Here is a 22390-nt window from a genome sequence, read left to right as displayed (position 1 = left end):
GGGAACGGACTACCCGGCAAGCTCCTCTCCAGTGACGGACGCCTGCCGACATTCTGACGTTGTGTAACTCATTGTAAGCATGAATTTCTCTACCAATAAACGTGTTAACTGTGGACTTACGGTCTCTGTGTGAGTCTTTGCGTCCAGCAAACCGCGACCCCCATACGGGAAAGGCTTTCTCGTGTCATCCTGACAGATCACGGGCAAAGCGAGGGTCGTAACCTTTTCACCCCCTTAAGGGCTCACATCACTACAGTGGTGCCACCCCAACCACACAAGGGCTCCTAAAACCCCACAATATATATATAATTCATATAATCTAAATTATTTTATTGATTTATAAATTTACTTTTAATAAATTTAGCTGAAAATCTAATATTTGTTTTATTTAACTCTTGACCTGAAAAAAAAAATTAAATTTGGCAAACACAGCAAAAAAGTAAGAAACATTAATATCAATTAATGTTCAATATCACTATTTTATCAATATAAAACACAGAAATGAGATTGTAATGATTGTGCCAATATATTAATCATATTTTATACTGTTGCTGATAACGAATATACAAAGTTCAATGTTTAAAAAATTGAAATTATTAAATTATTAATAAAAACTAAAATATTACAGTAATTTACATCTGTAAATGCTTTCATATATACTGTATATAAAAATTAGTTTAGTAATATTTTTATATATAATGTTAATTTTTAAAATTATACAGAATATATGAAAAAAAGTTATGAACAAAATATTATTACAACATAACAAAGTTCAGAATACAGGATATTAAAATTTGATATTCATTTTAGATTTGGAAAAAATGATTAAATTTCATTAACGTTTTAATTTCAAATCAATCAAAAAGTCAAAATGCTTGATTTTACTAGAATATTTTCATGTCAATTATATATATTAATGATCAAATAAAGTTTCCACTCAGACTAGACATTTACAACTTCATATAACAGTAATAATCTGATAATTATTCAGATTTAAAAGTATGAATTCATAAATCATTAATAATATATGTTTTATATGTGAGGCTGGGACATCACCCCGACGGGAAACTGACATTAAATAGCCTTGCACTCTGTTCCTTGGTGACCAAGGAACAGAGTGCAAGGCTATTTAATTGTCACATTCCAGGCCTAATTGACAGATCCCTGATTGTACATCGTGAGAGTGAGAGAGATTGTCCGCCGAGGTAACTTTGAATGGTCACCTTACAGAGAGTTCAAAGCAGGACCTGCTGACACTCCTGTGAGGGGGCGGCTGCTGAGACAGCTGCATCTTCTCCAGGATAGAAAAATAAATATTAAGTAAACTTTACAGTCTGTCATCCGGAGAAGGGCTTGACCCAACCCTGGAGGGAAACGGCCTGGATGGGGTTGTTTGGTAACCCTGTGGCCCGAATTGCGCCCCTGGCAACAGACCAGGGACCAATAAAATTACAGGGGACCATCATTCGGACCAACCAAAACCTCGGGATTTCAGAAAAAAACAGGTTATAAAAGCCCGAGGTCCCAAGGACACAGGGAGGTGGTGATTGAGAGCGTCAATCCTTGTGCACAGAATGTGGATACTCTGATGACAGACAAAGGAGAAATTCCAAAGACTCCAACAAAAGACATAGGAGAAACTCGGAAGACTAAAGACTCTGAGCACGGGGAAAATAAGGGACCCAACTTCCTGACGACTCTTTCTTCCCTCCCAAACCTTACGCATCTGATTCTGCAGAGAACTTCACTGGAAAGATAGACATACACTCGTTGGTTGATGCACACTTCCAGGATCATCTGAAGCTGCAGTACAGTTACAGTACACCCTTTTGGCCTTATCTGTAAGCACGATGTCTTTGTTTAAATAAACACAGTATAATTTTGTAAATGCAGTCTGTGAGAGTCATCTTTGCATCCAGCAAACCACTACCCCTATATGAAAAAGGTTTTCTTGTGTCATCCTGACAGATCGTGGGCAAAGCGAGGGTCATAACCTTTAACCTTAAGGCCAACCTCTAAGGCAGGTGGTGTCGGCCCAATGTCGAGCAGACCCCACAGAGGTGTCTTTCATCCTTCCTCACATATATAATTATAAAGTTATGTAAACAATACTTTATAAAATGTTCTTCTAAAATTATTTTTAACAACACTGAACAATTGTAAAATAACTTTAATTAAAAATATTTGATTTAGAGTCAGTATATGATCAACATTATATACTGGAGAATATATAAAGATGGAAAAGAAATCATCAATGTTCCTTATAAAATTCCTTCACAAACTAACAATGCAGTGCCCAGTTTTTTCCAAACTGTCCATCATACCTTTCTAAACTCAGCAAAGCACTTCGAAAAAGTCTTTTCATTACCTTTATTATAGTTTATAAACTATTTAACCGATCCATAACCTAAAACATACTTCTAATTGCTGCATTTTTTCTACAGCTGTGTATAAAAATTATAACCAAATATTTTTTATTACAGCAGTTTTTTGGGACAATTGGAAGACTGGATGTCAAAATAAACATTCTGCTTTTCCAACATTTTTGCAACTATATAATGATATATATATTATATTAACTATGTATTGAACTATATATACTGTACATATATTGTCATCATTACATTCCCTATTAAAACCACCAAGATCTGGTATTTGCCAAATTCCATTTGATGAGAAACCAAGAGTTCATTATGAAGAAGTAAACAAAAAAAATTCAAAAAGAAATTGGATGGACATATTGAGAGAGGTATTTAGGAGTGTGATGGGATAATTGACCATGATTATGCATCTGCAGATGTATTAGAATGCATAACATATTATGTCACTGGCTTTGTTATAAAAATATTTTAAAATTTTACAGGTTGGGAAGTTTGTATTAAGGCATTGACCAAAGATGAAAGTTATCAACATGTGGCACAGTTGACTAACCTCAAAACAAAAAGCAGATTCACATACCAAATACTTTTCTTTTTTCACTACTTAATCAAACTGAACCACAATTATCAGTCAGCGATGTCATCCTGAAGAACATTGTAGAAGCACTGTCACATTAAAAAAAAATCACATTTTCATGTAAAGGATATAAAAATGAAATGTAAAATATTTTATACTTCTAAGGTTAATTAAGGTAATTTTCCAGACACATAACATGAAATTGCAAGGCATTTCAAAAAGAGAAACAAAAATATTCCAAATTTCTTTCTGAATACAGCTGTTTATTGATATTGTATACATATACATATATATGTATGTGAGAAATTTTANGTTATTAAGTAGATAAGTTATAAGCACAGTAGTTATTAAGCGTCAAAGTGGATAAGCAAACTAGTTCCTACCCTTACACTCTCCTTACACTCATATATATATATATATATACACACACACTAAAATTTCTCGCAGAAAAACTTATATGCCAAACTCAAAACTGCTGTCAAGTGCATACAGAATAAAACTATTCATAAAAAATACTTCTAAATAATGGACACCTCTATTTACATTTCATGAACATTTTATCTACATAAAATGAGCATTTCAACATTTTCAACGTGAATAAAAGACATTTATTCTTATTGCCTAGTATGTAATGATTTACAATATTGAGAAACATTAAACACATCGGAATAAGGACAAACTTATCAGTCCTAGTCAATGCCTGTAATTAAGAGGTTAAGCTTAGTTCATTCAGAGGATGAATCTAAAGAGAAAAGAGAAACAAATACTCTGTTGGCAGTGATATACTTTTCTGAAAATTTTTATGTTTTGCAAATAACATGAAGAATGATTCCATTCAGAATGTTATTTGCATTTTAACACATTAACCATAACCAATGAAAATAATTTTTGTGTTCCCAAAGCCTAATTTTCCTTCTTTTTTAGAAATCTTTGTCATTATCATGCAGAACAATTGCAATAATAAAATTATTCTAGAAATTCAAAAATGAGTTTATTTAGAGTGAATGAATTTGTTTACTCCAAATAAAGTAGTTTTTGAATTCATAGCATAATTTCAATAGAATACTGTGGATGATCGGTTAACAAACAAATCAGGTAACAAACACTTTCGCAAAAGATTTTTATGATCAAACAACGAACACATGTTTGGATAATGAACACTTCACTGAACAAACATAAAAAGAAGTGACATAAATAGCAAATACAGATTGATTTTCCCTTGTCTTCAGGTAACAATTCAAAACTTTTCAGAGTGCAAAAGACATCAACATCAACGCTCAACCCAGTTGATACTGATCGGATAGTATTTTTCAGAACTTTAAAACTCTTCCTTGTAATTCCAGCCTTTTATTTTTCTGACATAAACAATTCTTTTATAGTATTTGCAAGACTATTGGGCTGGCACTTGTTAAGTTTTGCATCAAGTTTTATTTTTGAAAGGTAAAATAGCAAAGGTAGAGAGAGAGTGGGCAGAAGATGTCTGATGTTGCTGGGCAGTATGGCTTGAACAAATCTACAGTAAAGCACAGTTCAATCTTATCTAAGAAAGATACAGTATAATCAAGAAGACTCAAGCAGTTAAAGGAATAACAAAAATTACTTCTGAGAAATAAAGAACATTGAAGAGCTCATAATGGAACCTGAAACGAATCTGACGACAGAAGAACGCCAAGAACTCTTAAATGAAGAACACTAAGAAACTCAGCGAGATATGTTTTATTATGAAAAAGAGAATTAATGCAGATATCTTCTGCTATTAATTAAAGATCTTTTGAAGAAGTGGGGGATGTCAGATCAATGGCATACAAACCAGGTTGAAGTTAATAGACTTGGGATCTGTACAATTACAATGCTATTAATTACTTATGCAAATCCTGAAGAAGAGAGAAAAGCAATCGACATTAGACAGATTCTTTAACCCCCACAAACAAAAATACATAACTAATAAAAATGCAAGACTGTGTATATATGTATTTTTATTATTACATATAAATGAACATAGTAAGAAAGTATATATTTTTTATTTTTTGGGGTCTCCAGAATAAATTAATCAAATTCCCATACAAATCTATGGTAAATTGATAATCGGTTAATGAACAATTCGGATAGCAACAAAGTCTTTGAACGGATTATTAATCGAGCACCGACTATATATAAATAATGAATTATTCAATATGATAAGTTTAAAGACTGTATATTTGAATTTCTAGTTAAACTAATTTATTACATTGTAACATAATAACTATTTTTGTTATTCAAGCTACTCAAATTAAAAGTTTACAGTGAATATAAACTGCACAGTGGATATTCAAAATTCAAACAAAAACCTTTATTAGAAGCAAAACAAGTTACTCTAAAGAACTAGAATCTATCTAAAACTAAAACTATGCTCAAATATACTCAAATGAAATCATTCAATTAAAAAAATTTTTACTTTTAGTCTATAAAAATTAGACTAAGAAGGGAAGACCAGAAGTTGCTATATGCTACTTTTCAATAAAATGAGTAGTTTATCATGTAACTATTATCATGTATATCTCAGTGCCCTTTACAAACAGGTAAAACCATTCACATGAATAGACAACACACAAGGAGAAAACTTGAAAAGGTACTTGCAATTAATAGCGAGGTTCAGGCCGAAGTTTTAAACGTGAAAATGTGTACATCAGACGTCCAGCGCCACTTTCCTGTAAGGCTAGAAGTTTGACAATGGTGTTTAGATAGTCAGTGGAATCATGCTTGACATTCCAAATTTCATTGTCAAACTTCTAGGCTTACAGGAAATTGGCACTGAACATCCGACATACATGTTTTTGTGTTTAAAACTTTGGCCTCAACCTCGCTAATAAGTAGTTTGCCTGAAAAGCTTAAGACCAACATATACTTTCACACCTAACAAGTTAAAATAACAAAGAACAAAAGATAAAATTTAAAAAAAAAAAAAAGAAGAATGGATGTTAACTAGAGACAAAACATTAAATTTATAAAAAGTTCCTTTTTTATTTATATGTTCAAGGCATTTTGATATAAGAGCCTGTTTCAGGTGGTCATGGTTAATTAGGCATATTCTTGATGGTCACTATAGTGTCAGATTTACATTTACAGATATCTTCTAAAATTACACCTTCCTCTGCTTTTGATAAAAATTCTTTCTTAGTACACTCTTTTATTTATTAATACAAAAAGATGGCACAAAATCTTACTAATCATGCAATAGGAAAGGAAAAGTGCTCTGGTCCCCGAAAAAGTGATCAGGCCCAAAAACAGAGAATGGTTGCAATGATTATGGTCATGGTCTCCTAGTTTATTTGATAAAAATTTCAGTTTCAATATCTAGTTATTTCAACTTTTCTCAATCTCCTTGGGTAGAGAGATATATGTATTGTTGGGAGGAAGAAAGCATAAGCAAAACATACTTTAGGAATAATCTTTTCCTTCTATAGAAAAATCTATCAGTTTGGTCTGAGTGTTGTAGCAAAAAGTGGTCTGAGCCATCTGGGATGTCTGGACCAGACAGATTTGTTCCTATGACCTTGCTAATAATGGCAACACTTGCATTTGAGATCTAATCCCAAACCCAAAAAATGGACATCTCCTTTTTAGTAAACAAAATAAAATTTTAAATGAAAGCATATGTTAATAATAAAGACCTTCATAAAGTAACACTGTATTTTTAGAGTTGGCACCAAATTTTCAAATTATACCATATAATGATAAAGGGAAAATTTACGATTATTCTAAATTACTTATAATTTTAAATGTATCAGGCTGTTGTGAAAAAAATTACAGAACATCCAATAGGAGTCTGTTTTGGAAACGTTGCAAAGAAGACCACTCATAGATAGTTATAGCACTGCACCAAGTATAGTGTTACTTGTTATTGTTACTTAAAGAAAGCATGATGATAACTGGAAATGTGTTACACTACAAAATAAAAAAATATTTACAATGGAAAGTACAAGAAGAAAAGTTACTGAAAAATAAGACAATGGATTATGCAAAGCGTCCTAAATCATCTGTGTGTACAAAGATTTGTTTACAAACATCTTATTTGCTAACAATTTGCTAAAATACATCCTGTGAATTTCCACTTAGTAAGTTAAGTGGAAATTCATAGAATGTATTTTAGCAAATACAGTAAATTTGAACATATTTCTACATATTAAAATGTTTTACATATCTAAATTTCTACTTAACACATTAATAAGCCCAGCAATTCACCCAGACGATGTGTTGCACAAATGAAACACACAGTACACATTAAAATCTGTTGTGTGTTACTTTGAAGCAACACTTAAACCGTATGAACATAATGGAATAGTTAGAGCATGGCCTTTGGGAATGGAAATTGTACTTGGCCAAGTAAATTTTTTTATGATAGAATGCTAATAGAAATTTAACTTATTTTCTTATAAAATATGAAAAATATACAAAATTTGCTTCTCCTAATGTTTTTCTTGCACAACAAACATGAATAAGTACAATATCATAAAAATATAAAGCACAAAAAGAAATATTTGAGAAAGAATCTTTATTTTATTTTAGGGAATAAAAACAGTAAGTATATAATTTATTGATTATTCTATTTTTCTTCAATTTGTATCGGTCCATTTATGCAATCTAGACTTTATACATTTATGTGGTAAATGTTATGAATTTAAAACCTGATGAGAATACAAGATAGCATAACATGATCAAAAAATATCATTAAGGCCATGTGTTGCAATTCTGCAACATGCTTAAAAATCAAGAAAAAATGTTTTTCAACAATAAAGACAAAATTATATTAAACAGCTATAATTTTTGTGCTATTTTGTTCATAAAACAAGTTTATAGTTATTTGTTAACTTATTAACTTAAAGTTAATAGAATTTATAAACAGTATAATGAGAGAATAATTCCTTGTAAAACACTCAACTGGTCTTTCTAACTTCATTCAAGAGTGATAAGGAACTGGAAAGCAATGTAAAATAAACTCTATTAGTTATTAAAATGCTTTATGTAAATTAAAGCATTGCAAAAGCTAAATGCTACCATGGAAGCAATATAGTTATATTCTCTCAGATATGAAAGTTATCAAGTTTTATCTTAAATAATTTTCCTTATAATTATTCAAGTACATAATCTTTATTACAAATATATTTTAAAATTTCATTATATATACTTGTATATATCCTTTTACAAAACAACTTCTATACTCTTAAACTACTGAAAGACAATCACATTAATTCAGTTGTTACAATTATCTTCTTTTTATGTATTATTCATTATTCCTACTAAAAGAATACACACATCTATTAATAATTTAAAATTAAATAACCCACTAGTAATTCAAATCAAGGGTACAGGAAAGTTTGGTGTTTGATTAAAATTTTTTGAAACCATTATGTTCTATCTTCAGACCATAATTATTCTGAAAAATGTTTAACCAAATAAAGAATTTTCTAGACTCCTTGATTTGAGTTGCTAATGAGTTATTTAATTTTAAAACTATTTAACTTTCAGTCATATATCCAGATGTTCTAATCAGATCTTGCTGTAGTTAAACTTTGTGTATGTATGAACAATAATTTGGCATCTTCTGGGAAAAAAAGCCTAAAAAATTGTTATCTTTAAAAAAAAAATTTGATTAAAAACAAGCAACAAATATCTGGCACAAATTTAAAACAAGATCCTACAAATTTTTTTTAGAAAATTACAAAATTATTTTGGTTTTTCAAGTTATCATCATCTTACTAGTAGTTAGTCTAAACTCAGCAGATTACTGTAAATAAGATACTAGTTAATGAAACAATCTATATAATGTACTTATTATTTATTTATTTATTTATTATTATTTATTATGTATTTTTTGGAGGATTACATTAGTGGTTAGTCTAAACTCTCTATAATAAATTGATAATGTTATTTTTTGATATCTTTGATTATTGTGTACAACTACACTGTACTTTGTCTAAAAACTTTAATTAATAATTCTTAAAATTTGATTTCTTTATTTTTCATGATTTTACTCTGCCCAAGCAAATATAGATGTAAATTATGATTTCGGATGACTTCTTAATAACCTAATCCAAAAATTAATTAATTTCTCATGTATTTGTAACTTTGATATGTATAGTTTCAATATAAGTATATATGATATACTTGTAAAACCACATGTATCAAGGATTATCAGTATATGCAGTTGGCATACTTTGCCAGTGAAGCAATGGTGATCCGAATAAAAGTAATTAAAACAAATTTAATTGCATTGCTGTGAATAAAGCCCATATAAAAGTTGCAAATCCTTGTATGATTTCAGTGCCTTGGGATCTGAGTGATTTATTCATCATACCTGCTTGAGTTAGCACTGGTTATAATTAATCTACAAAACTTGCCTTTCTTACAGAAATAGGAACCAGATTACTAGAAATTGATAAAATTATGTAAATCAGCATTATTGACTGATAATTATGAAACAAAGACTATACCTGTTTTGTTTTTGTACTCCTATGTAAACATATGTAATGAAGTTAACTGAGTTGAATCAATTTAAAATTTTACAGGAAGTAAAGAACCAAAGTTTGGTGACCCAAAAATTCTTATTAAGTTTATTTTCAATGAGATGAATATTTCAGCATAAATAATAATAAACTTTTTGTGGAAAGTTAGTTAAATTAACTAACTAAATTAGTTAAATTAAATTTGGTTACAATATGTAAAACCAATTGGAATTAGTCTTACAAAAATGAAAATTTATAATTTACCAAAAAATAAAATACTTTCTTACTGGAACTACACTTACACTACTTTCTTACTGGAGGTTTTGATTTACCAAAAATTTATAAAATATATCAATGGGATCTTATTACAATTATATTCATAATAAGGGCATTTTTAATTCAGATGATGATAAATATAAAGTATTTAGAAAAAAAGAAATTATAGGCCTATAAAAGTTCTAAAGAAATTTGTGTCAAAGAGGAAATAGGAAGAATATCAATCCTTGTTTGCACTAAATGAATGTATCAGGTACTCAGCAATGTTTAATTATTGATATATTAGTAAAGCTATCACTTCAGTTTTGATTCTGAGACTAAATTTACCCTCCAGGCTTAAAGTTTAGTTACAGTAGAACCTCGAAAACTCGGCCTAATGTGGACCGAAGGGTGGCCGAGTTTGTGAAAATGCCGGGTTATCGGGAATGGGGTTAAAAAAGGATAAGTATGCGTGTTTCCTCAGAAAATACTGTACTGTACTTGTATGTATTGTTTGCTTGAGAATACAACAGAGAATAAACTGCCCAAATACCCTTAAACAAAGGAAAAGTACGTACTTTATGAAGGCATAGAGCCTTTACTATATGAAAATGAAAATTAATGAATACACTGTGTACAGTAATTTACCTGATAAGACAGACCTCAGAAAAATACTTTATGAGAGCTTTTATACTTTTATAAAGCTGTCTATAATTAAAATTAATTAACTAAGGATTTTTTTGCCCTGCCAGGGTGTGGCCGAGTTATCCGGAGTGCCGGGTTATCGAGAGCCGAGTTTTCGAGGTTCTACTGTATCATTTTTCAAGATTATTTAAAATCTAATTTTTAAGAAATAAAATAATGCTACTTGTTAGGGACTTGTAAAATTTTTATCATATTTTACACAAAAACATTTAATTTTATGTCTGTTTTATGCAGTTGTGCATTGCTTACTTTTACTGAAAAGACACCCTGTTCAATAAAAATAAGCAATGCTTTTGTAAACAGGACTTTTATTTCTTTTGTAATTCATGATTATATTTTGAGTAATGCAAGAAATAGAAATGAGAATGGAACTTATTTAAAATTAAAATTTATTTTAATTTTGTCAAGATTCTGATTTTAAGTTGGTCAGAATTTCCTAAAATCATTAGCAAACATACACAATTCAATGTTATTGAATTTATAATAAAATTATAATGAAATTCTTTCTTCTTTTACATACAAAAAACTACTTGATAAAATACAGGTATCCCTCATACAACACAGCACTTCTACAATACAATTTGAAAACTAGGGTAATCCCCTGTACAACATGGTTTCCAGTTTTGCTCTAACACAGTTTGAAAATTTGAGAAATCCTCTGTACAAAATTTCATAACTTTTAAGTGCAAACTCCTTTTTTCGATATGCCTTTATTCAAGTAAGCATGATATCTCAAATTTGACCACAGATTTTAGAATATTGAAATTTTCAATTTGTTTTGTGGTCAGGTTTAATGAAAACTAATAGTGCAATTTTTTTCTTGTCCTAGCTTTTCTATCAACTAGGTGTCATCATTGCTTTCATACTTTAGCCTTTAATTAAGACTGTCACTGTGTTTTGTTTTTATAGATTAATCTTCATATTTAGTAAGGTTTATTTAAACATTTTTAGGTGAGTGTTATTAACCTTTTTTAACCACAGGTAAGTAATCATTCATAAAAATGATAAACCAAATACAATGGTATCTTGGTTTGTTTGTTAAGTTATAGCAATGCAACACTTGGACGATCTGCCTAAGGGGGATACCTTCCAAGAGGTCTTTTTAAGGGAAACTGGCCCCTATTTAGGTGTTACAGATGTGGAGAAAACCCAAAAACTCCACATGGCCAGCCCCTCCAAGTGAGGTGCAAACCCACAACCGAACTCCCAGTGTTCAGGGAATGAAGACCTCTTGGCCACTGGTGGGCACATGGTATCTTGGTACTCAAACTCTATTAATATTATCTTTATATTAAACTTCCAACTTCTATAATTATTCTCACTCAACTTGTTGATCCTACTGCTTGTTGTACATAGGCTACCATTTCTCCAACTTGCATATATTTTAATAATATTTTGCCTTTACATTCAGTCTCAGTGATAGCTACTTAGTCTAATTTAACTGTCATCTAGTCTGTCTCAAGAGCACTTATCCCAAGTGCTCTGAGCTATAACCTTGTTGGTTGAGAGCAGTTGGACAAAGATAAAGTTGATTATACTTAGGTATTCACCAGACAACAAACACATATGACATGGACACATATTGACATGGACCACACATGCACATGGTATTTGCATGCAGTGAAGTGATAAAACTGCAAGACTTCAAAAATATGTTGACCATATGGTCAGTGAAATTAGTGATAGATCAAACCTTTATATTTATAATGATATATTTTGATTTAATTTCATTTGTGTGCTATTAAGTTGTTTTATTTTTTATATTGGAATAATTTAAAATAAAAAAAATTTAAACTCATTATGCATGTGCAAGTTGAGTAGACACATTGTTCTGTTCATTTGCATATGATAGATTTCTATACTGATTACATCATTTGTATACACTTTGAATAGGTCATAAGAAGATAAAACAAATAGATCTAAGATATCTGTTAATATTAGTATTTGTTGAAATTAACCAAGGGCAAAATCAAGAACTCTTAAGAAATAAAGTTACCACAAAACAAGTTCTGAAAACAAGCAACAAATGCATCAATAATTTGTCGATAACAAGAATAACAACACAGCACTACCAATTTTCCTTACAGAATTAGTTAGTAACTAACCAACCTAAGTATTCAAGAACAAGCTACTTAACATTGTTGATAATTACAATTAACAAAATTTAATTAGGATATTAAAATTCCTTGAGAAGTCAGATTGCAGAACAACAGTCTTTGTATTACTGTAAAGCAATTAAAATTTCCAATAGAAGAGGAAGACACTAGTTCTCACAAGACTACGGTCTTGGAAATTCAGTTCAGGATGAGACTTCACAAGTATACCTCAAGGGTGTCCACCCAGAAAAATTGTAAAGCGCACTAGCCAGAAGATTCCGAGAAAAAGGGTTCTAAAATTTTAAGCGCAGCTCATATACTGGTCAATTTTACACTATGGCAGCACATCAAAATGGCTTGCCACATGGGTGATCTAGGTTCGATCTGACCTTGAGGTAACTTTCTTTTTTTTTTCATTTTTAATTTATTTATAATGGCGTAAAAATATTATCAATTAAATCATAAATAATTTTATTTTATTTATGAAATGACTGTTACAGATAATTAAAATGTGAATTAAAGATAATATTTTGTTTTTAAAAAGTTAAATAATTTCAAATGCATTTTTAATGGAGGTAAATTAAAACTTTAATTACCACTATAACAAATTTTTGGGTAGGATTTTATTTATATAAAAATTTTTACAATATCGCCTTTATCTGTCAATTTTTTATTTTACATACAAGCACCAAAATGATAATTATCATAAAAACATTGAAAACAAAACTATTTTGACATCTTGCACAATTTATGAAGGACGATTGTTTACACGAACAACCTTTTTTTAAAAGATTTATTGGAAAACATACTTCGTTTACATTCATGAAAATTTCTCTTTCATCAGAAAGCCTGGAAGCATACCAGGCATACCGGATCATTTCATTAAAAATTGACGATGACAGTTGATAATGCACTATTGATTGTATTTTTATACAGTCTTCACAGGAATTTATTTCTCTATTATTTTCAATCAGATAAGTGCAATTTTGTATATGCTTTATTAGATTTTTTACCTGTCTATAAAAATAGATGTCACAAGATTGAACAAAAATAAAAATAAAATATTATCTTTAATTCACATTTTAATTAGCTGAAACAGTCATTTCATAAATGAAATAAAATTATTTATGATTTAATTGATAATATTTTTAAGTCATTAACTTTATTTAAAAGTTGTTATAATTTTTAAAACAATTGAAAAAAAGAAAGTTAGCCAAAGGTAGAATCAAATCTAGATCGCCCGCGTGGCAAACGAGTTCGCTACAGACTCAGCCACTTTGCTGTACTGCCATAGTGTAAAATCGACCAATATATGAGCTGCGCTTAAAACTTTAGAGCCCTTTTTCTCAGAATATTCTGGCTAGTGCACTTTACAATTCTTCTGGATGGACACTTTTGAGGTATACTACTAACCTGCAAAGTCTCATCCCGAACTGAATTTCCAAGATTGTAAGGTCCCCCTTGTCAGTACTTAAATTAGCTTGTTCACTGGCATGAACTCATAAAGATTGCATCTGAGAACTCAGTATTTAAATACCAATTCTCAAGAACACTGAGAACATTTTAGAACCAAACAGTTCTCAATTCTTGCATTCAAATACCCACATGGAATCACTCTGGATTAATTGGATTAAAGCTAATAATAATATTGTTTTCAGTGTATGCAAAAGTGAATTTACTATAAAAATGAACATAAATGTGTGAGATTTATTTAACAGAGTTTAAGTATTTAAAAAAAACAATACTAAAACATGTTCAAAATAAAAACCTGCCAAAATGCAAAATAAAATTCAGCAGTATGTGATTCCAGTTTACACAGGTTTAGCTGTATTATTGACAAGACTATGTCTTGTTTATAAAATCGTACTGCCTCATGTTCTTATCAGCATATGAAGGAGTACATGTAGAGAGGTATGAAGGAGTATATGTAGAGAGTTGAAATTTGGCACAGAGTATTAGGTGCCCAAATCATTTGCACATATAAAAATCCAGACTCGTAGGTAGTCAGGGGACCGAGAATCGAGTCAAAATAAAATACAAAATGGCAACCCTCTTCTACAAACAGGCAAAACAGCCACCTCACCCCACCGAAGACAGGTAGGGGAGAGTACCACCCACAGTCATTCTAAAGGTGGCTATACATGTTAAGTTAATCCTTTGAAACTGCCTGACCTTGAGTAACTTTGGAATTTCCTATTACCCACAAACGAAGAAGAAAAGCTCTCAACAGAGGCATAGCTAAGGTGAGGCAGCTTGTCCCAGGCGCCACTCGCAGAGGGGTGCCAAATGGTTTCCAAGAAAACAAGGTTTGTTTCTGGAGGGGAAGGGGGTGCCAATATAGTATCGTGCCCCGGGCGCCAGTTATGTTCACTACGCCATTGTCTCTCAGTCAGTCAGTCAGTCGGCCATGGCATCTGATGACAACATACTGACTGTTCTTGGATGTTTATTGGCAACAAATTCTATTAAAAGTCATGGGAAAAAATATGCATAGAAGTCTATGGTGTAAATAGTAGTAACAGTGATTTGGGTAGCACTGATCACAAAATTAATTTTTCATATGAATAATTTTTTAATGGAATTATTTCAGATCACAAAATTAATTTTTCAAGAGAAATTTTGGGCTATAGATTCTGTTAAAAAGCATCAATTATCAGCGAAAGATCGATGGCAAGTCCATTTTACTACCAAAAAAATTTATGGATTAAATTTTATAGATGAAAAAAAGCTAATTTTAAAATCAATACGTTGTATAGATATTTAATAAATAAGTAACAAATATAATTTAAATAATTATTATATTAAACTATTTCCCTATTTTACTTTGTCTTATTGTTAAAATATTATTTCAAATTGTCGTGTTTTAATTTATTCGGATATTAGAAGAAGAAAAAAAATAGCAAATATATATTAATAATTGTCAACCACATTCGATATTAGTACAAATTGTAAACATTATTATCGCAAATTAATTTTATAATTTAATAATTAAAAAGAATTTATTAAACTTTGTCTTATTTTAAGTTGTCATGTTTTAATTTACTTGGATATTAAAACAATAAATTTTTTAAAATGTAAAAGAAAATGATGTAGAGTATCAAGATGTTTTATGAAAACGGAAGAAATGAATTGAGAAGTTTTCTAAATATTAAAATTATTTATAATTTTAATTTACTCAAAATATTTTTGATCTGAAAATAATTTATAACCTAAAAAATTAATTTTTCAGGTTATAAATAATAAAAGTTAATAAGGTTATAGAAAATAATTCTTCCAAACATTCACGAGACATTGCAGTGACAGACACACAGTCTGACACTGCGCCAGTAAAATCAAATGGTTTTTTTATTCTACTCCGGTGGTCAGTACAGTCCGCCAAAACTGTTAAATTTCCCCCCACACACTACCAGGAATTACTTAAGGTCAGGCATTCATGATTAATCCTTTGAGGATTAACTTAACATGTATGGGCTCCTCTACTCCGGTGGTCGGTACAGTTCTCCAAAACTGTTAAGTTTTCCCCCACACACTATCAGGAATTACTCAAGGTCAGGCATGCATGGTCAATCCTTTGAGGATTAACTTAATGTGTGAACTCTGATCTTAGGACTGAACAAGTAGTTTCTTCTATGTTAAATAAAATTTGTAATCTAATTTTGTAAATTTGGGAGTGCTTCAAATGTGACATTAAAACAGTTTTATGTCGTTACAAGTGGTTTTTTTTTAACATTATCTAGTATAGTAAAATCGTAAGACCGATAAAAATTTGACTTTATATTAGGGTTATCATTACATTCAATGACATTATAATCGGGTTAAACTGTATATTGTTTGTGCAAAATAAAAAAATAATTTCGGACGATACAATAGCCACGATTAATTTTTTCAAAAACAGGAACTTTTCGTTACGCATCGACAAAAATTCCACCCGGGCTGACACGCAATGGAGAGAAATTTTGAAATTAGATAGGTTAATTTCATCAAAGATGCATTGTGGACGATCTCATGGTCATGGCCGGCGAAGTTTGAACAATCACGCCCAAAAGCAGTGATATCAAAGAAGATAAGAGAATGAGAACAAGACCTGCCTTGAGCATCAAAGTGATACCATCTCCAAGACATAGTCTTGTCCCAAATACAGTTTTGCCGTTTTACTTATAGATTATTATTAAAATGTTTGTAACTAAAAAATAAAATTTTGAATTATAATAATCAGTAAAACTTATTTGTCTTAAAAACTATGACAAAATATTACAATAGCTATTACATAAATTTTAATATTGTGTATGTCCAGGAGTTAATAAAACATTAGTTCTAGGGGCTGTCCATAAATTACATCTGCATTTTTCTGGAAATTTTTACTCCTCCTCTTGTCCCAGTTTGTCCAAGTTTCTGTAACCTCTTCCCCTCTTCAATGTCCAATGAAACTCAACCACCCTCAAAATCTATCACTTTATGAATAATAAAATGCATAAACTGTATAAAATTTAATAAAATAAAACAGACATCCATTGAAGTTCAACCCCCCTTGCCTGATTTTATCAGACTCGTCATAATCCCCCATCCCAGTGTATAGACATTTATAGACAGTCCCTAGACCAGGGGTCAGCAACCTTTCAATGGTGTGCCGAACGTAAGTTATAGTGTTATTCCGAGTGCCGACTTGATTCTACCAAGTTTATTATGTTAACAAAATTAGTCCAGTTATAACGGACTTCAAAATTGTATACTGTAATTTTGAAGTTAAGTTGTTAATTGAATTATGTTCTTACATGTGAAGCACTTGCATAGCACATAGATGGCGACACGGAGCTTAAATGCATGCGCTGTAATAGAAATATACAAACAAGAAATTCGTTTTTAATGTCCTTTGCCAAACTATGACTTCCATTTAAATGTGTAATTAATAACTGAAATATAATTTTTACTACATTTCTATTCAATCAGAGTGTCACTGAAAATCGTCTTGTGTGCCACATTTGGCATGCGTGCCATAGGTTGCCAAACTGCCCTAGACTATAGTTCACAGATTTATATTGAATACATTCAAACTTTCTAAAACTAAACAACAAATCTTTTGCACAATTTTCAAATATTTATAATGTAACTTTTGGATAATTTATTTTTAAAAAAAATTATAATAATAATAATTATACAGAATTGCAATTTAATAACTATATATAACCTTAATTTCATATAGTAATTTGCATCAAAAATAAGTGAATGTATAAGTATATAAATATTTACTATGTTATTATGCATATAAAAATATGTATAATATATACAACCAAAATAATAATACTTTATATTTATTTGTTCACTTCTTATTAGTAAAGAGACAATGATAGTAAAATAAAATTTTAAATCCTTCCTTCTCTGTATTACTTTTAGAATTTATATAATTTTTATAATTAATTCCTTGAAAACATATAAATTCAAAAAAATATGAAAAATATTTTAATTTGAATTATAGTTTACCAAAACAATAGTATATGCATTTAAGAATAAATTTAATGAAATTTCCACATAATCAAGCTTAGATGTATCTTAACAATACATAATAAATTTTTTAATAGCACCTAATTAACTACTTATTCAGATTAAATCCGTAACACAAGACTATCACAATAATATATGACTATAATCTTTCATTTTTATCTTTAATATTAAATTCTTTTGCAAGTAGCTCGTATTTAATTTCAAAATAAAAATAATCTTGAAATTCCTATTAATTCTAACATAAGTAAACAAACAAATTATTAAAGTAAAGCTGCCAAATTAATGTAAACAAAAATAATTTATTAAGTGTATAAGTTATAATTTTTATATAATCTGGAATATTTTATTTGTTTATTAACAGTGGCACTTTAAATGACGATTAAAATATTATATCTGTACACCTTTTAGTGACGCAATTTATTTGTATCCATAAAATAACATTGAATAATTAATTAAAATGACCGTTTAGTAAGAATATTTTTGAAATGTTTGTGTTAAGAAAATGTTTATATATGAAATGTTGTTTACATAAATTTTCAACAGACCTGTAAGCTAGCGACATGCACTGGAACAGCTGAGTCAAGGAGACTTCAATGGAAATAGAATGGGAACTTCTTGGCCCGAAAGTGTATATTTCCTTCTTTGTTTCTTTTGGTATATCTTTAAATTGGAAGTCATTGGAAGCTTCTTGATCACAATCTGATTCGTGAACTACGGAAGGAGAGTGAATTTCTTCTGTCACCTCATTATCGTCAATCTCGGACACCATAAAATGGCCCGAATGAATCGTCTCTTTTATGCTCTTCAGCATCCTTTTCTTATCATCGGGAGGCATTTTACTGCACTCCACCATTTAGTCAGACAGATATTATCCATAACCAACTAGCATCTTCTCATATGAGAAAGAAGCCATTTTGTTTGTGATGTCACACCAGATAAAAACACAGATAGTCTTATGCCAGATTACAACAAAATTAGCCAAATATATTTCATTCCCTTCATAATATGGAAATACTGTATTTTAATACATATTTTTAATTTTTTAATAATTTTTAAGAGGAAAAAAGTCACTAGAAAAATAATAATTTCAATTTAAGAAGAGAAAAAATTGTAAGATTATTCTATAACATATGCCGACAAATTCGTTCGGTCAGGCACACAATGAAGCGGCCGGAGGAACAGGATCTAACATGTCCGGACGGACTACGCCGAAAAATTCATGGCGCTTTCCTATCCATCCTGATTAGATTCCGGTTTCCCCAGAACAATATGCTGCTTCCTTGCTCGGTCATCTGGCGGACCCTCAATGGGTATAAAAAATGCTCTTTTCGTACTCATATGGAGGAAAGACCCTTGAAAAAATCCAAAAAGGATTATTCCATCTTTTATTGTTCGTTTCTCTAATGGGATAAAGTAATGAAACATAATGACGATCTGCTAAGAGAAGATGCCTACCGCGAAGACTTTCTATTTTAAAAAAACTGGCTCTACGTGGTATTTAAGTGACAGACATAGGAGAGGAAAAAATCCGGAAAAATCACATGCTTCTATCAATTAGGCGGAAATCCGGAACCATCTTTTATTCCTGCTAAAAGCAGAAATCATAAATGGCAAAAAATTGCAATTTATGATTTCTGTTTGCATTTTAAAGGCACTAGAAAGATATTTCAATCATATTAATTAATGATTCAGTCTGGATCACAATTCAAGTAGCCGGTCTGTCCTAGACATACTGGGACTTCTTCCCGTAGGAGGGAAGAAGACCCAGTATATCTAGGACAGACGACACTTGAAAAACTCCTAAGATTTTTGTTAGAATACTCTATAAATACAACAACTTGACCATATAAACTTTTATCAATGCACACGAAACACGAGGAAAAAAGAAGGTGAACTAAAAGACGAACCATATTACCTCCCGCAAAAGAACTACGCATGAACAGTAAATCATTTATAGAAGACATTTGATTAATTATGTTTGACTTATTAACATATTTTCAAACCAATGATATTACAAGACTTCAGTTAGAAATACAGTCGACCCCCCATAACACTGTTGATTATTCCGTTTTATATGAATTTCATGTTGTACGAGTCACTTAGATTTTACAAATACGTGTGCCGGGCTGGGGTCGACTGTAATATCTTACTATAGTTACAATTACTACAACATTATTACAATTCACCAATAGAAATTAAAACTTTTCAATACCAAATTCCTTAATTGCTGATAGGGGGGATACTTGCAGCTTTCTAGTTTTTAGTCTTTTACCTATCTAGTTTCAAATTCATCGCTATCGTTGAGCTTGTTTATCTTCATTCCAAACCGTTTTAATAAATTTTTAATATACACTTCGCGATAAATGAATTGTACTTTTCTCTCTATCTCTTGTAACGTTCATACTCAAACAGTTAGTAACTGGACCAAGAAATTTATCTTTAAATTTTTTCAGAATATCCATAAGCCTCATCTTTCCATTCTTAGAATTACTTAATACAGTACATAAAATACATCTACATAAGGTGCAATTACAGTTACACCATTATTGCTTCTTTTCATATACGAGACTCGAAATAAAAAACATGAGTTAGTGCATTATTTTTTTTTCAACATATTTCTTTCGTAATTCAATACACTTGGATCAGCGGGACTGAAGTACCATTATGCCCGTTCTGTAATGATTTGCTTCAAGGTCGTCAAAATACTGCTCCGTTGCCAGCGGCGGCCTTAATCATTGCGAGGGTCCGGGCGACAGATCTTTGTGAGGCCTTTCTCCTTTGTGCAAAGTACAGTGGAACCTCGGTATACGACCTTAATCCGTTCCTGGTGTTTGGACTTATACCGAATAGGACGTATACCAAACCAACCTTTTCCATAAGAAGTAATGTAAAAATGATTAATCTGTTCTCATGTAAAAAAATGGCTGGCTTTAAACACCTCGCTTATTGGCTAGTTTCTGCTTGATTTTTCATGAGATCAGCATGTATCCTTTCAACTTTCTCGCAAATAATTTCTTCCGATACGCTGTCGCCGGCACATTGTTTTTCAGTTATCCAAAGCAAAAACAATTTCTCAACATGATCTAATGTTTTCGATCTCTATTTAGAAATTGATTTAACCCCTTTCGTAACGTTAGCAAATTTAATAATGTCTTTATTTTTCACGATTGTCGATATCGTTCTCGGAATACAGAATGCAACAGTTAAATCTCGAACACGTGTGCCACTTTCATATTTCTCAACAGTCTCTTTTTTCAGATCCGTTGTGATTCTAGTCACTTTTTATTTTTCTGTTGCCCTGTTGCAATTCATGATTAATAAAAATAATAAATTACTTACAAATTAAAATCAAAAGAAATTTAACAAAGTTATAAACCGTAGCACCGCGAACGTCTAGTCTGGTGTATTACACCGATAGTGCTACTTGTTCATAGATGGTGCGTATAATTGAATTAAGTCGTATACCGAACAGAAGTCGTATACCGAGCAAAATTTGTTTCGTCCAAACAGGACGTATTCTAAAGCAGACGTATACCGAGGTTTCACTGTATATGAATTGAAAGTAGGTATTTCTGATGATTGACAAGAAATGCAAAAGTTATAAATGAATAAATTTAGAGTTTTAAAGTATTATATTAGAAGATTTATAAAAGTTAGCAAACATAAAGACGACAAATTATTATTTTTTTTACTCTTTCCACTCTGTGGACATTAAGAGGGAAAACCCTAATGGTCCTGCTATAAGAGTATAGCAGGCCCATTAGAGTTCGGCAAGGCACACAATCGGGCGACAGGGTGGTAAGGGACTGGACCCGACACATCCAAACGGACCACCCCCCGAAAATTTCCTAAGGATTCCTTAACCCATCCGGATTTGATCCTGGGTCCTCCAGAGCGGTAGGCTGCCATCTTAACCGCTCGGCCATCCGGTCTACGACGACAAATTATCGATGATGATAAACTAAGGTACATAAATGCCTTAAAAGATATACACGGAATTTAAAAATTAACCATTTCAACATACAATCTTTGCGCAGTCAGCTAGATTCGTGAGACTTTAGGTAATCACCCAAGTGTTTCCAATCACACACTCCTTCATTGGATCCAATTCTTGTGTTTTCTAGTCCGAACGTTCGACACGGAAAGCAGTAAACGGCATCCTTTGTGAATAAATCATCCAGCACTTGTCAAGTTTTTCACCATTAGCTAATATTTTACTGTAATGATATTCGCTGAATCGCCGTCCATTATCATTTACAGGGAAAAAATCAACTTTAACCCGGATTGGACTTTTTAATACAATCTCAGTTTGGTCTACATCAGTAATTGTTAATGGCCACAAACCTGGGTCATTTTGAGGATTCAGATTTTCAATTCTGCCAGTCATGAATGTAGACA

At 31.0% G+C, this 22390-nt stretch overlaps 2 protein-coding genes across 2 annotated transcripts in view; one reads left to right on the top strand and one right to left on the bottom strand.

Moving 5' to 3' along the window:
- The window catches only part of LOC111639678 (MLX-interacting protein-like), a gene marked incomplete at its 3' end in the record, with an annotated part of 25281 nt that extends 6341 nt beyond the window's left edge, over positions 1 to 18940 (bottom strand). Inside the window, exon 1 of the mRNA XM_023385598.1 lies at positions 18538 to 18940. Within this exon, the coding sequence (XP_023241366.1) occupies positions 18538 to 18845 (308 nt within the window). The remainder of the gene's footprint in view (positions 1 to 18537) is intronic.
- A 358-nt stretch (positions 18941 to 19298) lies between these two features.
- Positions 19299 to 22390, top strand: part of LOC111639677 (T-box transcription factor TBX20-like) — an 8250-nt gene continuing 5158 nt past the window's right edge. The window contains exon 1 of the mRNA XM_023385597.1: positions 19299 to 19302. Within this exon, the coding sequence (XP_023241365.1) occupies positions 19299 to 19302 (4 nt within the window). The remainder of the gene's footprint in view (positions 19303 to 22390) is intronic.

Source organism: Centruroides sculpturatus, unplaced genomic scaffold (assembly GCF_000671375.1).
Source record: "Centruroides sculpturatus isolate CEXI.00-Female unplaced genomic scaffold, Cexi_2.0 scaffold1374, whole genome shotgun sequence".
Classification (NCBI taxonomy): domain Eukaryota; kingdom Metazoa; phylum Arthropoda; class Arachnida; order Scorpiones; family Buthidae; genus Centruroides; species Centruroides sculpturatus.
This window is presented reverse-complemented; position numbering and strand designations above follow the sequence as displayed.